At 47.5% G+C, this 22699-nt stretch overlaps 1 protein-coding gene across 1 annotated transcript; it reads right to left on the bottom strand.

The window, feature by feature from the left end:
- Window positions 1-5537: 5537 nt before the first annotated feature.
- Window positions 5538-14555, bottom strand: LOC100191300 (uncharacterized). Its single transcript, NM_001136734.1, has 6 exons — window positions 14000-14555; window positions 10400-10534; window positions 10203-10278; window positions 8593-8687; window positions 5987-6154; window positions 5538-5893 (listed from the first exon to the last, which is right to left on the bottom strand). The coding sequence occupies exons 1-6, from the start codon at window positions 14319-14321 to the stop codon at window positions 5721-5723; spliced, it is 969 nt and encodes a 322-aa protein (NP_001130206.1). The 5' UTR covers window positions 14322-14555; the 3' UTR covers window positions 5538-5720.
- Between the last annotated feature and the right edge of the window lie 8144 nt (window positions 14556-22699).

Below are 22699 nucleotides of genomic sequence, written 5' to 3'. Positions count from 1 at the left end.
GGCGCGGACGGTCCGCGGTGTGGCGGAACTGCCCGAATTATTCCAGCTTAAGTGCCCAAGTCCCACCTTAGAGGCTAGACCACACTTAAATGGGAATAACCCGTCAATCCCTCGGATCTAGTCCGACACAGCCACGGACAGGATCAAGTACCACAATCTCACTCGAAGGTGAGTCACAGAGCAAATACAATAAAGCATAAAACCATACATGTCACAATGTTAAGTTATTACATCACCATCATCATCATCGGAGTTTTTGCAAAAGTATCCATCATTGTTCGAAGTGCAGCGGAATAAAACTAACGGTAATTAAACAGAGAGATGGGGAAGCCTGTCCCATCACTCCTCATGCTCCTCCTCAGCCGAGGCAGGGTCCCACTCAACAGTCCAACCCGGTGGCAGGGTGGTCGGCCAAGTTATCCCAGCAACCATCTCCTCCAGAGAACCTGTAAAAAATTATGCCACAAGCAAGGCTGAGTATACTAATACTCAGCTAGACTTACCCGGTGTGAGGAGTCTACTCCTCTACCTCTAGACATGCAGCTGTTTGGCTGTGGGGTTTGGTTGCCAAAAGCACTAGCTGAGTTTCTAAATCAAGATTTTAACTTAATCAAAGTTAAGTGTGACTCTCTTAAGGCTAAAAGTGGACTATCTACTCATACATGGTAGCAAGCATTATTAACAATCAACATCTTATCTCAACTCATCATACTTCCACTTATTACTCAATGCAGTACAATGGATCAAGCAGTCTCATTAGCTGCGAGCAGCAGACGATTCGAATCGAGTTTTTATCCTTGCAAGGTAAACCTAAACACACGACATGCAGGGGCACTCCGTCCCCACACATATCAACCGTCCCCATCGATTCCCTGGCAACAGATCAGGGCTCACCGCCTTGGCGTACAATGCCCCACTGACCCCGACTGGCCGTCGTGCAGTGGCCGCACTTGTACCCACCATAACCGGAATGGGAGACCTCGTCTCAGGTCGCGTGAGGGGTAAAGTCTGCGGGCAGGTTCACTCAGGTACTAGGCTTACCGATTTACCATATTTCTCGGTATGTGTTTAGTACGTTCAAACGCTTGACACAGGTATCCGCACGTTAATCCTTATTCCATTTTCCATCTCGTAAACAACCAATCCCCATGGATTGTTGTCCACCAACTAGTAATCATGACAGTGTGAAAGTGGGTACAATCAATTCCCTGATCTCGCGCGAGTGCTAGAAAAATCACTCGTCTTCTACCGAGATCCTACTTAAGCAAAGCAACTACTCGACCTGTCATACTAGTATTCATTTCAAAAAGGATTCCTGAGATCATGCAACTAGGGTTTCAAACAATTCCTACACGTAAGTGCACAATCAATCCTACAATCATTAGGTGAAGTAAAATAGCATAAATAACAGGTTATGCATAAGACCGGGGCTTGCCTTCCAAAGCAGTGGCAGGCAGGTCCTCCTGTGCTGGCTCTGGTGCTGGATCTGGGGCTACCTCCTGAGCAGCTCCTTGCTCCGGCACGAGGATGTACTCTCCGTCAGCAAGATTACAGTCTAGCGAATGCAGTGAACATGTATGTCATGATTATGCATGATTTAATAACATTATGCAAAAAGAGACTAAGTCAAGAGGTGACTTAGGGTTTTCTTAGTTATGCGGGGCTTCTAGTGGTACATAGATAGACTTATTACTCTTTGGACTTAAGTTTTCCTTTAGGATAACATAGTGGATTTGTATTGCCTTGATACATTTTTGTGGACAGCAAATAAAGTTTTTAGGGACAACCTTTATTCATATCTTTTATTTTTCTTCCCTTAATTTCCATTTAGGTTTTCTAGGGTAGGTTTGAACTACAACAGGGTTTTAATAATTTCCAAAAATTCTGTAAAAATTACAGTGGGTTGTCACTGGCTATTTTAGCTTGTTTTAAGAATTTGAGGCTTAAGGTATAAAAGTTAGGCCTCAAACAAAAATAACAAAAGTTAAGCAAAAAGGGGCACTTTACACTACACCTCCTAGTTAGGGGTAGGTTCTGTCCTAAGGGTCATTTTTGTTGGCATCCTCTGGTAATGATAGGTCTTTGTGCTAAAAATCACAGGAAACTAAGGGGTGGTTAATTAGCTATGATTTTCCAAGTTTTAATGTCAAAAAGGCACTTTCTACTACCTTATTATTTGAAAAATGTCAAACAGCAGATTTCATATTTTTCTTAGGTTCTTTCTAATAAAACAATAGTTATCCCAAGGGTGGGGGTGTTTTCACCTCGGGGTTATTTTTGTGGAGTCTTTCTAAGTTATCCTTGTTTTATTAAAATAAAAGAGATCTTAATTCTTTTACACTAAAACAGGGTATGATATATTTTTCTAGTGAACTACATTAACTAAGTATCTTAACAAAAATAGGTGTGCCCTCTGGTTCAACATTTTGTGTCACTCTTCCTATTTTTCTTAAACTTAAGCATATTTGGAATGAGGGGTTAAAACTAACTTAATGTAATGGACAGAGGGGTTCAACATTTTTAAACAGGTCAGTAGGTAGATATAAATTTCTCCAAATTTTCCTAACCCTAGTCAATTAGCCTAACTATTTTTCTGACTATTATTTAGCTTTTGGCCAAAGTTATCATTAAATCAGAACTTTTAAGTTTTCCACAGCACCAAGAGGTTTTATATTTTTCCTGAATAGGTTACATGATTTAGAGTCTGGCAAAATTTGTTTGACCAAAATTGGATAAACCAAACAGAGGTTATGGGTTTTTAAAGTTTCTGTTTGAATTTAAATTAGGTTTTAATTAAGTTTTCCTGGAAAAACAGTTTGCGCCGAGGCCCCTGGGTTTAAAACAATTCAAACCTCGCAGATCTACCCTTAAGGCACTATTCACTTGAGTCTCTGACCTTTCACTTAACCCCCTGAGTTTCTTTCCCTCTCACCCGCAGTCCCTCCCTCAACTGAAACAGTAGCCGCGGAAAAAGAAAGGGCGGCGCGGCTTACCGGCGGCGAGGGAGTTCCGGCGAAGTGTAGGGTTGGCTCGGGGAGGGTCTGGCGATCACGTCGAGGTACGGCTCGTCGTCGGGGATGGCCGGAATCGCCCGGTCCACGTGAGCAGGCGGGCGAGCTCGTCGGCGGCGTGTGCTCCGGCCTATCCACGGCGGCACAGTTCAATCCAAGGGCATAGGGAGCTTCGTGGAGGTCTAAGGAGTCTAACCGTGCAAGGAATCGAAGAGAGGTGCACGGTGTACCTCGGTCCACGGTTGCCGGCGGTCGGTTGAAGTCCGGTGACCTTGGGCCGGCCTCTCCGGTGAAGCAGAGCCCGATTCCCCGCTCGGGGAGCTTCACGGAGACGCGCACAATCTTCTCCGAGGGCTGGACGGGGCTAGGAATGGCTGGGCTGGCCGGTCTACGGCGGCAGGGGCTCGGGTGGCCGCGGGCGCGTCGCGTATGGGCAACCGGCGGCGAACTGAGCTCCGGTGAGGCTTGAGTGCGTGCGAAGGGGTACGGCCAAGGCTCCTGGGCGTTTTATAGCCGCGGACGCGGACCAGGGCGCTGGCTCGGCTTGGGCGCGGCGCGGGCGCGCGCGCGGGCGTGCTCTGGCGCGGCAGACGGCGTCGAACACGTGGCGGTTTGTTTCTTCCAGTGTTCAAATGTCGCCAGAGGTCGCATACGTGCGAATCTTTGCAAAAGTCCGCCGCAGACCTCTTCCTGGCACCTAGGGCTGTCACTCGACTGTGAGACGCCGGGGCAGATACGGCCTAGGGAGGAAGATCTTCGGGTGCCAAAACAGGTGTGTCATACTGAGCATAACACGACAAAAGCCATGCCATGGCATGTCAAACGTCCGCGTCTCGAGCTCAACTTTTTCCAGTGGGTGCCCTAAGTGGTATTGCACATATTTGGTATAGAACCCAAGTGGTTTTGGCGCCATTTTTGAAGTGAACACGGTTGATCTTTGATTTAGGGTTAAAAAGGGACTTAGAGGGAATTAGAGAGCTCTAGCTCTCTCTCCACTTGGAGATTTGAAATGGGGTTTCCCTAGGGGCCTTTTTGCAATTATTCCCCCCCCCCCCAATTGATGGTTATAATGTTGCTTAGGGTTTGGGTAAAGATTACCCATGTTTTGCACATTTGCTCACTCTCTTTCCCCTCTTATCCATGGTTGTGGGAGATAGGGTTTAAGAGAGGCCTAGGGTTCTTTCTCCCTCTCCCAAGGTGATAGTTGCACACAATTAGGGTAAAGCCTTTGGTCATTCCCAACTCTTGGTAAAAACTTAGTTTCCAAAGCCCCTTATACTTTTGCTCCTTAAGTTCTTCCACATGTGATCATAGTCTTGAGTGCCAAGGTGTGTTCCAGCCATGGCAACACCTGGGGTGTTACACGCGGCCTGGGGCCGGACGGTCCGCGACCTGGTGCAGGAGCTTGGGTCCTCTGCCTGACGGCCGGACGGTCCGCGCCCTGAGGCCGGACGGTCCGCGCGTGCGCAGGGGCGGCGGAAGTCGCCGGCGGCGGCCTGGATCTCGCTCCCGGGAGGGACCCCGTCGGGGAGGAGAGATCCTAGGGGTTGTCTAGGCTCGGGCCGGCCGACCTAGACTCCTCCAATCGGCGTAGAGTCGAAGAGAGGCGAAGAATTTGGGGATTGAGAGGCTAAACCTAAACTAGACTAGAACTACTCCTAGGATAAAATGCGAATAAAAGTTGTATTGATTCGATTGTTGATGATTACAAATCGGCCGTAGACCTCTCTATTTATAGAGGAGGGGGGCTGGACCCTTTACACAACTGATTCCGAGCTAATCCCGCGAATATAGCTAACAACCGCAGCACAAAACTCGGAACCCTAATCTGCTCTGCGCATGCGCGGACAGTCCGGCCTACAGACGCGGACCGTCCGGACCGCGGACCGTCCGGCCTCAGGGCCGGACAGTCCGCCGGCTCATTTTTGGTTCGAACACACACGTATACACGCGTGCTTTTAAAATGTATTTTAGTATTTCAATATTGACACATATTTTTGGTTTAGAGCTTGATGATACCTATTATTTTGTTATAGATGTTTTATTTGTTAGGTTGAATGTTTACTCTCTTTTATATTGGGTATGGGTATGGCTGCGATGGGCGTCCGTTCATCTCAAATAGTGGATGTAGCGTAGGGCTCCGAGTTCGACACGCGGGTCAGCGTAGTTCTTCGGTGGATGGGCGGCGCAAGGGTATCCCTCGTGCTCGCGGCTGCAGCCAGGAGTGGCTGTCGGGCTCAGTCACAGCTCCGTGCGGAGCTTCCGTCTCCGAACTGGACACGCACCCATCCACTCCAGTGTGGGCAGACCTAAGAAGAAGATAAGGCCAAACCATTCCTTACTGGAACATGTCCCAGTCAATAAGCCACATGAGATTGTCATTAATTAATTAAACAACCATGAATCTATCGCTTCGGCAGATCCAGCATTCCGAAATTCTTTAAACTGTATGCAAGGCACAGCAGAATCGCTGATGCTGAATCTTCAAAACCACATCGCAGACAATACAGACGTGAACAGCTAGGGGAGCAAAACCTTACACAGTAACACAACCAAGTTCCCAAGTCAAACACTGTTCCTCAGGTGCTAGTATACTTAATAATCTGGCAGAGCATTATTGCATACACTTGATTCTGGCAAAAAATTTGAATAGCCTCCATGCATAGGCACGGATACCGCTAAAGTATTTAAAAGAATGTTGTCAAAATTCTAGTTTCCTTCTGCATCCTGTATTCTTGATGGTTCTCCAACTGCGTCTTCCATGCGTCGGTACCAATCGCCGATTTCAGTGTTCTCAACCATATCTTTTCCTGCTCTCAAGTATCGGATAGGTCTCAGAACACCGAAGACGGCAAGATCTGCCAAGTTAGGCTTGGAGCCACCTGGACGAACAGCCATAGTTAGCATTGCTTCAAGAAATGAAATTATCTCTACTCTCTCCCTGTCCATAGTTAGCAAACGAATAAATAGGGTACCCAGGAAATCTCTTCCGTTCAGTGCGTCGATCCATGTATTGGCAGCATCATACAATGAAGCACGCTCGTCAGTTATGTTGTATTTCTTCTTTAGTTTCTTAGATACCATGTACATGGCCGCAGCACCAGCATACTTCACGGCAAACCTCTCTGTAAAACTGAAATTACCTGCATGACAAAGGTTTGGAGAAGTGCATTCATTGTCGTTTGTGAAAATAAGGAGTAGAATCATGAGACAGACAACACAAGTAAATTTGAGTAATCATCCATATAAATAAAAAATGATAATATTCATTTGTTGGTACATTATAATACAGATTTTAGCCTAATGTCAAAAATCATTGGAAGTTAAGTCAGAACTAAAACCGAATTCATTTTTCTTATGTACGAGATACATTGGCTGAGTTATAGGTTACAAATGTCTAGAGGTATGCATGGCCGCATATACATTTCTCGTTATGTTGTTTTTGATGAAGTCCTTCCCTCCAGAGAACATTATTATAATGTTGGTGCGCTGCTGCGATTAGAAACCAATCTTTTGCCTTCCAACCTCCCTTCATCCAACTTTGAAAATAGGGTGAATTTTGATACAGTTCATAACCATTATCTATTGTTAATGGTGAAAATTCTAGAGGATCTCATATTTGTATGAAAGACGACTCAAGGGAGGATGCTAATGATAAACACTAGGTTGAATCTAGTGACATTTCAGCCACAAAGATATAACCTATGTTGCAGCAAGAACCTGTGTTGATTTCAGCTGCAGCAGCCTGGTGTCCAGGAGCAAAATACCGTAGAAGTTTAGAAGGCTAGCACACCACATAATCTATAAGCATCAACCTAAGGGACAGCCATCTCAAGCAGCACCTCCAGAGTCATTCCTTGTGCCAACAACAGTATCAGAACCAGAATCTATAGCACCTCCAACACCGATCTACACAGACCAAAGTCCTCATACAAGGCTACAAGATGGCACGGTGAAACGAATAAAGTATAGTGCCTAACTTCTACCAGAGAACATCAGGATCTGTATGAGGCATTAGGTGATAGAAATTAAAAGTGTGCTATGAATGTTGAGTTCGAAGCACTAGCTAAAAACAACTAGTATTTGGTTCCACTTGAAGGGGTTAAAAATGTAATAGACTGCAAATAGGTATACAAAATTAAAAGAAAGGCTGATGGTATTCTAGATAGATACAAGGCATTAACAAAAGGTTTCAAACAGAGATATGAGATTATGAGGATACTTTCAACCCTGTGGTTAAAGCAACTACTCTCAGAATCTAGAATCATGCTTATTGTTGTGACTAGAAGATGGTCCTTGAGGCAGCTTGACGTTCATAATGTGTTTCTTCATCTATATTTGCAAGCTGGACAAAGCCATCTATGACCTAAAACAAGCACCAAGAGCCTGCTACTCCAGGCTCGGTGAACAACTATTGAAATTGGGTTTGTTCATCTAAGGGTGATGCTCTGCTCTTTTTTAGCAAAGATAGAATTACTATGTTTGTGGTGGTATATGTGGATGATATTATTGTGGCGAGCTTTTTAGAGGATGTTGTTTCAACCTTGCGCAAAAAATTGAGAACAGATTTTGCTCTCAAAGATCTTGAACCACCGCATTATTTTCTTAGTATATGATGAAGTAAGGTCGGCAGTGGCATCCACCTCTCTCACAAAGTCACAATAAATATAAGGGCGTACCCAGTGCCGTAGGGTTCCTGCACTGTGCGGGGTCTGGGGAAGGCTAGCACACCACAAATCCACCTCTCTCAGATTTGTTTGCAACGCCTGATTAAAGAGCAAGCAAAACTATAGTACCATTTGACGCATATACGCTCGCCCAATGATTTCAAGTCGTCCGACTAATCGCGATTAATCGCGATTAGTCGGGCTGGTCGGTAATTAGTACACGATTTGCTGGACGACTCGACCAGACAACCTAGTCGTCCTGGTCGTCCGACTAATCGTCGACTAGGGCGACTAGTCGTCCGACTTATGTGTCCTGGTCGTCCCGGCTAGGGTTTAGTTATTGGGCCTTTTTTAGCCCATCTACAGTCACTGCATGTCTCCTCTCCTATTATAACCTACCCGCCAACAGTCTCTGGCTCTCTGCATGTCTCCCCTCCTCTCTTGCACCGCCCCTGCAGTCCTGGACTTTGATTGCCGACGGCTACAGCACCCTGCGTCCCTGCCCCTTCTCCTGGAGTCCTGCAGCCTGCTGCACTACTGCAGTCTCTAATTTATATAATGTATGCACTACTGCAGTCTCTTCGCCGTAGTTCATTACGGAATTCAGAATTTTAGAACATCATATTTCAGCTTGATTTGAAGGTAACGATCACCCAAATACCACCCATTAGTCCATGAATCTATATAGTATATTCTATGTAACAATTCACAATTGTGTGCCTTATGTAATCCTCAATAAGTAGATGCGAGCTAAAATTTGAACAAGTGTCCAGTGACAGTGGGCAGTGCTCACCTCATCAAATTCATTTGGTAGGAGAAAGATATTTAAGGTGCACCTCTAAAGTTCAAAGTACGGAAAAGAAAGGCAACTATACAAGGATATGTACAAAAGGTTTGATGATTTATCTAGTTACCATGTTTTGCAATGTAGTCAAAAGATTCTAGAGCTTCTGAAGTTGTCCGATATATGTTAGGAGATAAGACATGCACAAGGTGCTCATCAACCCACCTAGATCAAAGGAAAAAATATTAGGAGGAAAAAATAGCAATATTTCAAAGAGCAAAAGGACCTAGAGTGGTAGTTGGGTTCAAAAATTCTAGAGCTTCTGAAGTTATCTGATGCATGCTATCTAGATCAGTGAAAAAATAAAATAGCAATGTTTCAAAGAGCACAAGTGTCAAGGGCGCCCAACCCTTGACGGGCCGGACCGCGGCTGCGCAGTTCGTAGCCGTCGGCCGTCTTCTCCGGTGAGGTTATTCCCCTCTACCGTAGGCTTAATTGAGAAAGAGAGAGAGATGATGCAGGATATATTTCCTATTCCTTCAAGAGCCGATTACAATGCTTAAATAGCCCAAGGCTCCAACTGATTGGAGTAATCCCCTCCTAAATAAAAGGGATAAATATAATCTGTTGCAGTAATCCCTTCCTAAATAAAAGGGATAAATATAATCTGTTGCTTAATTCTAGGCTAGATATATTCTGTTGCATAATTCTATCCACTAATGCTGTCCCTTGGCGCGGACGCCACACGCTCGGCGGCCCTGCGTATATCGCGGGCGCACCGTCTCCTGGAGTACGGGATGCCGTACATGACTGGTGGTCGGGCTAAAAAATTCTAGAGCTTCTGAAGTTATCCGATATATGTTAGGAGACAAGATATGCACAATCTGCTCTCATCAATCCACTAGATCAAGGAAAATATATTAGAAGGAAAAAAATAAAATACAATGTTTCTTTTCTTTCTCGAAAAAATAGCAATGTTTCAAAGAGTACAAGACCCTATAGTGATGGTTGGGCTCAAACATGCCTAGGCGTCTTTTGGCATATTAATAAAATGAACGTGTAAATAACAAAGCAATACACCTAGACAAAATGCGTAGCACTGAGCATAGTGTTGCATGCCTAGAGCATATGCAACACATTTTCAAGCACTGGTTTAGTACTATAGTCATAACTATTCAGATAGCGGTGGCACAAAAAGGATTCTAAAGAACTATTTCCAATAGAATACCAGTTCACCCCAAATGGGCCATGCTGACCATGAATGGTATAGTTGACAGGTTAGGACAGGCAGCTGGATTCACACAATTTTCTTCGAACATATGTGGAAACATAGTTATAAAAGAAGTCATTTGCAAATATTTCAAGGAACTAGCAGAACCTGAATTTTCAAGGATATAATTATTTACCGTTTGTTTTGTTTACTTTATGGTTGTTAAGTCATTTTCATCTCACTAAATAAAGCCTAAACATGCTGTTCACCTAGAAAAGTACAGATGGACTTGTGCATAAAGGGTTAAGAACAATGTGAGACTACACTACCACACAAAAAAAAACATTCCTTTCAACCTCCAAACCATGGTTTCAAAGAAATTTTGCAATAACTTTTAGTAATGCATGTGTAGAAATTAGAAACTAAAAACATTATTACAAAAAAGTTAAATAATGAGAGAACCAACACCAAGAAATCATATCAAGCATACTAACTGCATAGGCAATTAATGAAAGCAATAGATAAGATACCTTCGCCATTTTGCTTCCTCGTCACTAGTGAGTTCTTCATTGGGGTTGATCCTGCTCTGTAGTATATTGATTATATCTGTCAATAAGATCACAAAAATGAAAAGGACTTCATTAATTAGCCCATGTGGAAAAAAGAGCATGTGTTTTGCGATTATAACAATGTAAAAGACAAAAACTATGTAAGAGCAAAGAGTAACCTGATGAATCAACAAGCTGTTCACCATCTACTGTCAATATTGGAACTTTCTTGTAATCAGACCACTTGAGTTCCTTTTTGCTCAATGGATTAACTTCCACAACTTTATATGGTATATCATGATAATCTAAAAAGGCTGAGATGAAAACAATGGATAAAAAGTTATCGTCATGGCAGAGGGAACATCTAAATTCAAGAACACAAAAGGATATTGTTCTCAAGCAGACAATTTCTATAGTTCTCCTGTTATGACAAGTTAAAACAATGTCACAAAATGTATTCCATTTCATTATCCTCACATTCTTTGGAGGAGTCTAGGTTGTTTTCTTGGCTTTAATCCGTATCGGCTTCTACTTTTCTACAGTGTTTTGTCTCTATGTTTAATTCTGGTGATTTGTGAACTATATTATCTGACAGTTGAAAAATGCATCGTATAGTTGTCTAGTTATGTATAGTTGTCTAGTGGTGTTCTTGCCCTGGCTCTGAAAGCCACTTGCGATTTTAAACTCGTTTTTTTAAGCTTTGCCATTTTAACCTCAGTTTTTTAATGCAAAGCTGCTGTTCGCCCCTATTTTAGACCCTGATGGATGAATGTAATGAATTAAAGAAAAAAAGAGAGAAAAATAGAAGAAGATACTAACCTCTGACCTTATCCTAACCCTCTTAGATTTTGTTGATGGTTGACTAAACATGTTCAACTTTGCTTAAATTTGAAATATTTTCAAGTTTTAATATAAATTCTCTTAAAATATTGTCTTAATATTTTATGTTAAAATAGAGGTTAAAGTTATATAGTACTAAATATCTGGGGGCAAATTCACACGGATAATCTATTCCTTTTTAGTTCAACCTACAATGTTAACTCCTCTAAAGCGAAAAGGCATCTAGATGAGTTGGTTAGGTGGTCTGAGTAGTGTTGGAGGCCTACATTGTTGAAGATCCTCAAAATATCTGTATTACATATTAAGTGTGTTTCAGGTGTACAATGAAAGTCAGACGAAACAGGTCTTCGGCTATTTCAGGTGTACGATAATGGTAGAGTGAAGTTGTCTGTTGGCCGAAGCTACGAGAAGAGAAGCTTCATCTATGCGCACAAACAACAAGAATGCGGATCGAAGTAACCAGCTTCGTCAGAGGAGAAATCTCGGACGAAGGTGCAATAAGTGTGAAAAAAGGGAAAAGGCAGTAATAATACCTCAGGGGCACAATTGTAATTTGTAAAAAAGACAATTCATCTTCCCTATAAATATATGAGCAGTGCCCTACATAAGGCACCTCTTGGAGGGCCATAGCTTCGTGTCGGTTAGCCTTCGAAGAAACTTCGTATCACCTTCTGTCAAGGGTCTGAAGGTATGTTTGTAAATCTATCTAGTGTTATTCCATTACGCTTCATTTCTATTTACATTTCCACCTGAAGACCTTAGTCCTCCGCATTAACACTCTAAAGAAGTGTTAAACTCGGGACGAAGGTCCCCATTCCTAACTTGTGTTGCCTTGATTCTCAATGCCTTCAGGGGATTGAAATCAAGTACTCAACAAGTAGCACTCCTCAGGTTCTGAGTTCGAATCCCAATGGGAACAAATTACAAGCTGGGATTAAAAAAGGTCACTCGTTGGTTCCCCTGGTTGTGTGCACACGAGATGGACTGACCTATGAGGGGCAGATCCTCGTGTAGGGGCTGGGAGAGCTCAAAGCACGAGTAAATATCTGGCCAATATGGGTCGGACACTCATGTTGCACGAGGGGCAGCTTTCGTGACCTTTCTCGGTCGGGGTTCCAATTGAGCTTCTTAATATAATACGTGCGGGCGTCTTTCCCCTACCGGCCGAGTAGTGTTAACTCCTCTAAAGTCTAAACTAGGAGTAAACTCTACCTTCGTTTTGGAAAAGCAGGGACAGTATCACAAAGTTAAATGAGGGCAAAATCACAATTAGACTTCAAAGCAGGGGTAAGAAATAAGAACACAAGACCTAATTGTTTGTGCTTAGGCACCGTCACGAAAAAAAGAGCCCCTAATTGCTACACATTCTTATTTGGTTTTTGCAAAAGTCCAGACTTGGAGCACTGGTGAATGGAGATGCTTGGCTTTGCTGTTGGCTAATTGGAAAGTTGCAAGGAAAATTGAAAAACGGCAATATTGCAAGGTAATTTTAATGTTCCTGTTAGGCTGCTAGTACTTTCAGATAGTAATGCAATATAATTTATTTAAAACTACTATCATGCATTTTTTGGAGGATGCTGCATCCACGTATCTATGACACGTATGAGAGTTTTGTTGCCGCATAAATATTAACATCCCTATCATTGTGAGCAACATGGAAACATGGGGGTGATGGAAAATAAAGAGAATAGACAGAGCGGAACATGGTGGCATGCCACATATTGGCTGCTACAATGGAGCTAGATGCATTAAGGAGTAGCCTTGTCATGCACTTTTACATGGGTTAGGCGGTTAGCAGAAAAAAAAAACCAGACTAGCCCAAGAAAAGTAAGATTTTTATGGTTTTAGACCAGCAAATTATATACAAGCTCAACAGTTTTGAGATGGCAGGCTGCATCTCTGTCTCTTCAACCTACAGCCTAACAGAACTCATGTTTCTAATAAAAAAGGAAGACAAAAAAAACTGATACCTGCTGGTCCCTAACTTTTCTGGTGCCACCCCGCCCCCCACCATTATTCTATATGGCTCAGCAAAGGAAGGCAAGTTTTCTTGGTTCGTTTAGTTCTGTTGTTCTCTCACACTGATTAGGGATGCAAGTGGGCTAGCCCGTGAACCCGCATAAAGGCTTAACTTTGTGGTTGTGGCCTTGTGGGTAGCTCGTGGCAACCCGCAAAATTAAACCTTTATGTGGTTCACGGGATAGCTCACTTGCATCCGTAGCTGTGAGTTCTTCCACCCAATCTGGGACAAGGAGTATGATTTGGATGTTTAGATGCCTGATACGACAGCAGAAAGCTCTGTTTGGGATGAGTTGAGTTAATTCTGGAGGCAGTCGAGCAATGTTTTTGAAGATAGTAGATCGCACACCTGCAAGGATATAGTTCGATTCAAGGGTCCCTCCCTAACTAAGGATGACGGTAACAGGCAGCGCTTGATGGTTTTCAAACCAAACCAAACTGGAACACAACCTTATAGTTGGTTTGATCCTGGTTGGTCTTGGATTGGTGTTGCAGTTTCTGCAGTTAACCAAACAACAAACAATATTGTGACCACCAACAATCAGCAGTTGTGGAAATAGAAGTAATCCTTGTGGAATCAACTTAATGGTCATGTATCATCCTCATCTTCAGCAACCTAGCACTCCTCTCAGTAGTGATGCACCCTTTTGTGATGAATGACTGCTTCTTGAATTTACCAGATTAAGTTCATCTATTGGAGTATTGGGTGTGTGTCTTATCCATCTCTAAGCAAGCAGAGCAAAGCATGTAGATTTTTTATTATATAAGATGATGTGCTCTAGCATTTAAAAAATGCATATATTCCTGCACAAAAATGAGTCAAAAAAATCTCCTGATCCCAGAAGTGGAAAAACTCTCCTAACCCCAGAAGTAAGTGGAAATCTGATTTCAAATGTAACATACACTGGAAGGTGACTCACCTCTGACCTTGTTGCAGAAGGGGCACGCCTGGTACTGGTACAGCACCACGTTCTGCGGCAACAGATCCGGTTGCGGTCGCTCCTTGGCCTTGGCCTCCGCCGCCGCTACAGTAGCGAAGGTAAGGGAGAAGGATACTGCGCCGGCAACCCCGGCAGGCATCACCCTCGAGGATGGAAGCGGCGAACGGGGCGGTGGCGCCGGCGCTGCACACCACCGCGCGCCCGCGGCGGCGGCCGTGGCGGGGGAGGCTGCGCCGCTTAGATGGCGCGCTGAGAAAAGGGAACGGGAGACTAGGGTCTGCGCCGCTCGCAACGACCTCATCTTGGCAAGGTTCTAGGGTTTGGCCTGGTCGCCGCCGGTGAACGACAATACTAGATCCGAAGGGCTCTAAACCCAGTGCCCTGTTTCTCTGAACCAAGGCTCGTCGTCAGACTTCAGCTGTTTGGTTGGTTCGCGGCCTGCCAGCAAAGGTTCTGGGCTTCTGGCCGCCGGGCGACCAGAATCAACCGTGGAAAGATGGACCCATAAGCAAGAGCTTTCTGGCGAACCAAAGACGTTCATAGGTCCTACCAGCGAATGGAGATAGCGACGGGTACTCGTGAGTCGCGACCCGATATATCGACGGGTACGCAATTAGGATATGTATATAGGTTTACCTGTTGATCTATTATTTAACAAAAATCTTTATCTAATGGTTAAACGGGTATTAGAACATTGCACCCTCACTCATACGCGTTAACATGTGACTATAAAATACATAACATAAATTTAACTCAAAAGCATGAACTTGTGCTTCAGTCATATTTTTTACTATTTTAACGACATTTTGGGCCATAGTGTCATAGAATGCTTAACAAATATTTGATGACCATATAATGGAACATGTAATGCGTTATGTGGTTGTCGGCGTTTTGGATCCGCTAGGACCCTCAACCGACCAGTGAATTTGATGTTGCGTGTCCCTGCCCAGATGGGTTGATGCAAGATTAAACACAAGAGGGGGATGAGGCTTATATTATCTTGCACCGGGGTGCTCGTAGTAGGGGTTACAAGCGTCGAGAGAGAGAGGGTTTGGCCTTGGAGTGAGCCGTCTGAGTTGGCCTCCTTCGCCTCTGCCCTCGCCTTCTCTCCCTGCTCCTCCCTCTCTGAGAAGGTCCTGGACATCCCCTTTTATAGATACAAGGAGATGATCCAGTTGTACATATGGGAGTGTAACTGTGCGCTAACGTGGCAGGCGAAGAAGTGCTTGAGCTCTGTAGAAGCATAGCTGACGGTGCAGCCCGGGGTCCTGCTGACGTTTCTTTGCCTTCGTAGGGAGTTGAGAACAATCGACGTCATGGACGCATGCAGGGAACCATCATTACCTGTTGCCGGAGTAATCTAGATGGGACACCGGTCTTGTTCCTTCGTAGTCTGAGGCAGCTAGCTAGGGGTAGGGTAATGATGTATCCCCTGTGGCGTAGTCGGTCCGAGGCCGAGGTCGGGCGAGGCAGTGATTCCTCCGATGCCGAGGCTGAGGCCGAGGCCTGGGATCGGGCGAGGCGGAGCTCCCTGTTGTGCCCGAGGCTGAACTCGGAGGAGGTCGTGACTTACTGTCGTCAGTTTTGCCCTGGGGGTTGGCACAGTAGTCGGAACAGGGTGAATAGTGTTGTTTCCCTGTCAGAACGGTCAGTAAAGGGGGCGAAGTGACTGCGATCATTTCGACCTTGCCGACTGAGGCGCGTGTGTCAAGATAAGATGCCAGGTGATCCCCGCATTAAATGTGCATGCGATACGGTCGGTGGTAAGGCGATATGGCCGAGGTTGGTGTACGACAAAGTTTGCCCGAGCTTGGCCTCGGGCGAGCCGGGGGTGTGCCCACTGCTTGAGGAGGCCCTCGGGCGAGGCGTGAATCCGTCCGGGACTACTGTTCTTGTCTGAGGCCGGGATCGGGCGAGACGAGATCGCATCTCTTGGCAGATGAGGCCCTGACTTGAACCGTGCTTGTCAGTCTTTACGGTTTGTTCTGAAGATGTTTTTCAACCGTGTTTAGGAGTATTGGAGGTACTCCTAATTACGGTACCCGACAGTAGCCCCCGAGCCTCAAAGAGAGTGTAGGCACTCGCTTGGAGGTTCCGCCGGATTTTTTGCAAGGGGACCAGCCTTTCTCGGTTATACTTTGTTCTGATGGGTGCGCGCGAGCGCACCCGTTGGGTGTAGCCCCGAGGCCTCGGAGGAGTGGTTTGACTCCTCTGAGGTCTTAATTCTTTTCGTGATTCCTCGGTTGGCCTTGTTGTTCCCTCATGCGGCCTAGCCGCAGCTCGGGTGCATGATCGGGCTCCGAGTTTTTAAGCTAGTATGTCGACGTGGTCGACAATTTGGCCGTAGCCTGGTGCAAGAGCAGCCTCCGAGCCTCTGCACGGAGCGAGAGGACGATCGAGGGTCGTCTCGGCTTTTTATTGTACGCCCCGTCGTCACCTTTTCGCATGGAGGAGGGGGAACGTGTCATGTTACCCTCGGTGGGCGCTGAACATGGTGTTTCCAGTGAGTTGCTAGCGGGTAATCCGAGTGGACACCCGAGCCCCGTTCGATAAGGGTCGACTAGTGGCCCAGAGGCGCGCTCCAAAAGTACCTGCAGGTGATTCGCTGGACCCGGACCCATTTGATAGGGTCCGAGGGCTCGGTGCCTCCCTCCGGTGGGATTCCATTACAAATCATTCCTGCTAGTCTCGGAAATGTCTTAGGGTACCTCGGGAGCGTAGCCCGAGCCTCGGCCATGTAACGGACGTACCCAGGGTCATCCCTCACTCTGCATGCTCTGGGGCAGCTGTCGAACCCTTCCGAGGGGCCAACCTTTGATCCCCTGATCAGTAAAGGGCTCGGAGCCCGAGTGCTCTGGGGCAGTTGTCGATCCCCGCAGGGCGCAACCTTCGAACCCCTGATCAGTAGGAGGGCTCGGGGCCCGTTTCCTTCGCTGAGAAGGATCCTTTCGAAATATCCCTTTCTCGATCCCTGATGTGGGGGATAGATATCCCCCGGGTCCACTAAAAGAGTAAAAGACCTCACGAAAGGCCCAAGGGCCCAATAAATCGTAAGGTCATTCTTTCGTGGGCCTGGGGAGGGACAACCAGCAAAGCAGATCGACATGGGGCCGGATTGGTGCAAACCCGGACGGCCCACAACGTCGAACGAGCGACCACAACAAAGATCCGACTTTCCCGCGCTGGAGCCCCCATGCAACGGAGCCATGCGAGGATAAGTCGGCAGAACTACAAGGAGATAAACTCAAACAGTTCACTATCTTTTAGCTACACATTGTTATCATATCCACGTGTATTGCCCCACGGTCGAGTATATAAGGTCTAGGGGGCACCCCTTCAGAACGATCGACCCTATTACTTAGCCACCCACTTCGACTCTCTGCATTCTCAATTCAGAGAGCTCTCTTGTAACCTCATTCACTCAGCATACTCATCAAGACGTAGGGTGTTACGCATCTCTAAGCGGCCCGAACCTGTAAACCTTGTCCACTGTCCCTCGTGCAATTGGCACAAACCATTTTGCTACAGTCGTCGACACCGTCCTACTCCTAAAAACACCTTGAGGGGCAACCCCGGGTGTGCGGTCGGACCCAAAACACCGACAGCTGGCGCGCCAGGTAGGGGGTGTGTCGACGATCCAAGCTAGCTCAATGGCCGTTACCTTCCACAGCAAGATCACCCTCCGTCCCGGATCCGTATTCTGCTTCGGAACAATCTCATCCGTAGCAGATGAAGAGGGAACTCTACACCGCATTGCGGATCCGCCGGAAAAGAAGTCTCCTCCAACAAACTCCGAAAATGTCGGAGAAGCGCAACCTCCAGCTCTCCGGAAAAATATCGTCTCCGGAAAGTCAAGGGCCGAGGGCCCGCTGACCCGGAGAACTCCACTGTCTACTTCCCCGACAAAAGAATGGACACAGATCGCGAGGAAGAAGGAGACCAAGAGGAAGCAAGTTGTTCTTTCTGTTCCTCCGCCCTCAAAGGAGAACGGGAAGAAGGTCGCCACGACAGCAGCACCATTCTACCCCGACGTCCTCTTCATCGGGAGAGTGGAGTCACCCACCGTCTCCGACGACGAGCCGACCGCACCCGGAGAAGAACCGCCTCAACGAGAATCCCGCCGACGGAGGAACCGGCGCAGGAACGTTCGACGACATCACGCGGCCGAAGAACGGGATCCGGAGCAACCTGTCTCGCGAGACGAGGTCTCGGAGATAGGAGAAACTCCGGAAGAACGCGTCTTCAGAGAACGAAGGAACTCCCGATGACGTGATCGCCGCCGGGCTCAGGAACAAGCCGAGCAAGATGCAAGGCAACGCCGGGAGAATCCATTCTTCGGGCGCAACCTGAACCCCGACTTCGCCCGAGCCATGAATACGCCGAGCGAAGTCGGAGGAGTACTAGCTCGGATAGCTGATGGACTCCCTCGGACTCCCGACGCCGAGGGCTACCGACGACTGTTCACCCAGGCGGCCAACCATCTTCTACTGCTTGCTCACCCGCCGAACGATCTACGACACGCCATCAACAGTCGCCGAGACGCGCGAAGCTCCATCAATGCTTCGCGTGAACGGCGGCATGAGAACGAGATCCGCCGCCGGGAGGAGTACGACAGGGATCATGGCATCCCGGCTCGGAGCCAGGCCACCAGAACTGAGTCGGCAACGGCCTCAACTGGCGGTACTACCCGGGGACGGTCGAGGAACCACAACAACTACTCCCCTCCCCGGGACAGACATCATCCCCGACGACAGGAGGACACCTGCAGAGTGTCTGCTCTTACTCCGCGCCTTAGGGCCATCCAATGGCCTCCCAACTTCAAGGTATCCAATGTCGACAAATATGAACCTAAGCAGGATCCAGGGGGTTGGCTAGCCATCTGCACCACCGCTGCTCGAGCTGCCGGGGCATCCGAAGACGTGATGACCACGTACTTACCCATCGTCCTTGGGCAAGACGCGCTGCAATGGCTGCGACATCTACCCCGACACTGCATCGACGACTGGGGCGACTTCAGTCGACGCTTCACCGCCAATTTCCAGTCCCTCTCCGACTAACCGGCGCAACCATGGGACCTCAAATCCATCAAGCGCCGGGGGGGACGAAACTCTCCGGTCGTACCTCAAAAGGTTCCAGACCATGAGAAATCGTATCCCCGAGGTCACAGAGGCGGCCGTGATCGAGGACTTCTACAGAGGATCCAACGACTCGGCTTTCGTCTGAGCCATATTACAGAAGGCGCCGACTACCTCTGAGGAGCTGTTCCGGGAAGCCGACCTCTACATCACCACCGACGAGCGAGCCCAGGACCTCATCGGAGGAGCAAAGCCCGCACTGGCAGCACCACGACGCGACACGAACCAGCAACCCGACAAACGCTGGGAGAAGAGGCCTCGCGAAGAAGTGCACGCCGCCGGACCACCTGCCTCTCGCGCCCGAGGAGGACCTCGCGGAGGCGAGCGCACGCTGGACGACATCCTCGACGCCCAGTGCCCGTACCACAAGGACATGCGCCACACTCTTCGTAACTGCCGGGACTTCAAGCACTCCGTCGGGCACGGCCGACCCTTCCAACCTCTACCTCCTTCTCCGCCGAGGGGAGGACCAGATGAACCACGACAACCCCATCAGCAGGAGGAGGGAGGAGGAGGAGCTTTCCCGCGCGTTGACAGGGAGGTCAACATCATCTTCGGCGGACATGGGTCGCAGGAGAACAAAAGACAACAAAAGCTCAACGACCGCCAGATACTGGTGGCGACCACCGGTCCTCCCGCCCCATATCGGTGGTCGGAACACCCGATCACTTTCACTCGGGAGGATCAATGGCTCAACTTCGACCATCCAGGCAAATACCCGCTCCTCGTCGATCCGGTGATCCGAGAGAGCCGGGTGAAGAAGGTGCTAGTGGACGGGGGGAGCAGCATCAACGTCACCTTCCCCCGGACACTCCAAGGCTTGGGAGTTCACCTCAAAGAGCTCCATGAGTCGGACACTCCTTTCTTCGGCATCGTGCCGACTGAAGGGGAATACCCGCTGGGCCACATCTACATGCCTGTCACCTTCGGAACTCCGGAGAACTACAGAACCGAGTTCCTGAGGTTCGAAGTGGCGAACTTCGACTGCGGTTACAACGCCATCATCGGGAGGCCGGGATTGGCCAAATTTATGGCCATTCCACATTACACGTACATGATACTAAAGATGCCAGGACCGCAAGGAATCATAACTGTGCGCGCCGACTTCCAAGGCGCCGCAGAGTGTTTCCGAGTGGCCATCCAAGCAGCCCTCACCACCAAGCCGTCGACGGTTTCTTCAACACAGGCGAACTCTAAGCCTAAGGAGGACCTCGCAGTACCGACAAACGAAGCTCAGGCCGCGACCTCTATGCGGCCGACTGAAGAAACCAAGAGGATCAACCTGGGGTTCGCTGATGAACGCAAGACTGCCATCATCAGCTCCAGCCTGGACGACAAATAGGAAAGCGCGCTCGTCCAGTTTCTGCAAGATAACCGAGATGTATTCGCATGGCAACCTGCGGATATGCCGGGAGTCCCAAGAGAACTGGCCGAGCACAAACTGAAGGTCTATCCCCAGGCAAGACCGATTCGGCAAAAGCTACGTCGTTTCACGCCCGACAAGAGAGAGGTCGTTCGCGCCGAGTTAGCTCGCTTGGTCGCGGCTGGATTTATTAGAGAGGTGTTACACCTCGAGTGGTTAGCCAACCCTGTTCTTGTACTCAAAAAGAATAAAGTGGATTGACGCATGTGCGTCGACTATACTGATCTCAACAAACACTGTCCGAAGGATCCCTTCGGGCTCCCAAGGATAGATCAGGTGGTGGACTCCACCGCTGGATGTTCTGTGTTGTCTTTCTTGGATTGCTATTCCGGATACCATCAGATTAGTTTGGCGAAGGAAGACGAGGAAAAAACAGCGTTCATCACTCCGTTTGGTGCTTTCTGTTATACCTCCATGTCGTTCGGCCTCAAAAATGCTGGAGCGACTTATCAGAGAGTCATTCAAACGTGCTTAGCCGATCACTGGGGCAAGCGTGTGGAGGCCTACGTAGATGATGTGGTAATCAAAACAGAGAATTCGGAAAACTTCATCGAAGACTTACAGCTGGTTTTCAACAGTCTGAGACGGTATAGATGGAAGCTTAATCCCGAAAAATGTGTTTCGGGGTACCAGCAGGAAAGTTACTCGGGTTTATTGTCAGCCACCGGGGAATTGAGGCTAATCCGGATAAGATTGAAGCTATCATGAAGATGTAAGCACCTCGATCGCAAAAGAAGGTTCAGCGACTTACTGGATGTATGGCAGCTCTGAGCAGATTTATATCCAGGCTGGGGGAGAAAGGTTTACCATTTTACAAGCTACTCAAGAAGGTGGATAAGTTTCAGTGGACTTCAGAGGCACAAGAGGCTCTAGATGCACTGAAGAAATTCTTGACAACACCACCAATACTGAAGCCACCCCGACGAGCTACGTCAACTCAACCAGCTGAAGATCTGCTACTCTATATCTCTTGCATGACTCACGTGGTAAGCACCGCGTTGGTAGTCGAGCGAGCAGAAGAAGGACATGCCTACCCAGTGCAACATCCTGTTTACTTCATCAGTGAATTTCTAGGCCCCTCAAAGAAAAAGTATCCTCAAGTTCAGAAGCTATTATATGCAGTACTTCTAACTGCCCACAAGCTACGTCACTACTTTGATGACAACAAAGTCATAGTAGTCACTGGTTTTCCGATAGGGGATATTCTTCACAACAAGGAAGCCATTGGCCGAATAGCCAAGTGGGCTTGTGAGCTGGGATCTCATGACATCGAATTTCGACCTCGTACTGCCATCAAAACTCAAGCACTGGTTGATTTCGTATCAGAGTGGACTGAACAGCAAGTACCAGATAACCCAGAGACTGCAGAAGTGTGGCGAATGTATTTTGATGGCTCACTGAAATTACAGGGAGCAGGAGCGGGAATTCTCTTCACCGCACCTGGAGGCGAGCACCTCAAATATGCCCTCCAGTTGCTATTTCCGGCCTCCAACAATGCAGCCGAGTATGAAGCTCTGATCCATGGATTGAACATTGCCATATCATTGGGCATCAAGAGATTGATGGCGTACGGAGACTCTCTGGTAGTCATTAGCCAGATAAACAAAGAGTGGGATTGTTCAAGCGATTCAATGGGAAAATACTGCACTGTCGTCCGAAAGCTGGAAGATAAATTTGAGGGTCTGGAATTTCATCATGTAGAAAGAGATCGGAACACAGCAGCCGATGTATTGTCCAAGCTAGGATCCAGTCGAACTCAGGTCCCACCTGGAGTCTTTGTGCAAGAAGTACTACAGCCGAGCATCTCAATGGATCAAACAGAAGAGTGTAATATTATAGATCAACCTGAGTCAGACTCTGATGACTGGAGAAGGCCAATCATCAAGTATATAAAGAATGAAGAGGAACCAGATGACAAGAATTCAGCCGAGCGCATTGCCAGACAGTCGGCTCACTACACGCTCATTGGGGAGGCATTGTACAAAAGGGGTGCATCAGGCGTCCTCATGAGGTGCATTCTCCCATCTACTGGGAAGCGACTTCTGGAGGAGGTCCATGCTGGGCAATGCGGAATACATGCAGTGTCCAGAACACTAGTCGGGAAGGTCTTCAGGTCAGGAT

Source organism: Zea mays, chromosome 2, assembly GCF_902167145.1.
Source record: "Zea mays cultivar B73 chromosome 2, Zm-B73-REFERENCE-NAM-5.0, whole genome shotgun sequence".
Lineage (NCBI taxonomy): Eukaryota > Viridiplantae > Streptophyta > Magnoliopsida > Poales > Poaceae > Zea > Zea mays.
This window is presented reverse-complemented; position numbering and strand designations above follow the sequence as displayed.

Coding starts and splice junctions, on each gene's coding strand:
- LOC100191300 (NM_001136734.1), bottom strand. CDS start 14,321: ATGAGGTCGTTGCGAGCGGCGCAGACCCTAGTCTCCCGTTCCCTTTTC. Junction 10,279..10,399: donor ACAGCTTGTTGATTCATCAG/GTTACTCTTTGC, acceptor TCTTATTGACAG/ATATAATCAATATACTACAG. Junction 8,688..10,202: donor GAGGAAGCAAAATGGCGAAG/GTATCTTATCTA, acceptor CCTTTGATCTAG/GTGGGTTGATGAGCACCTTG.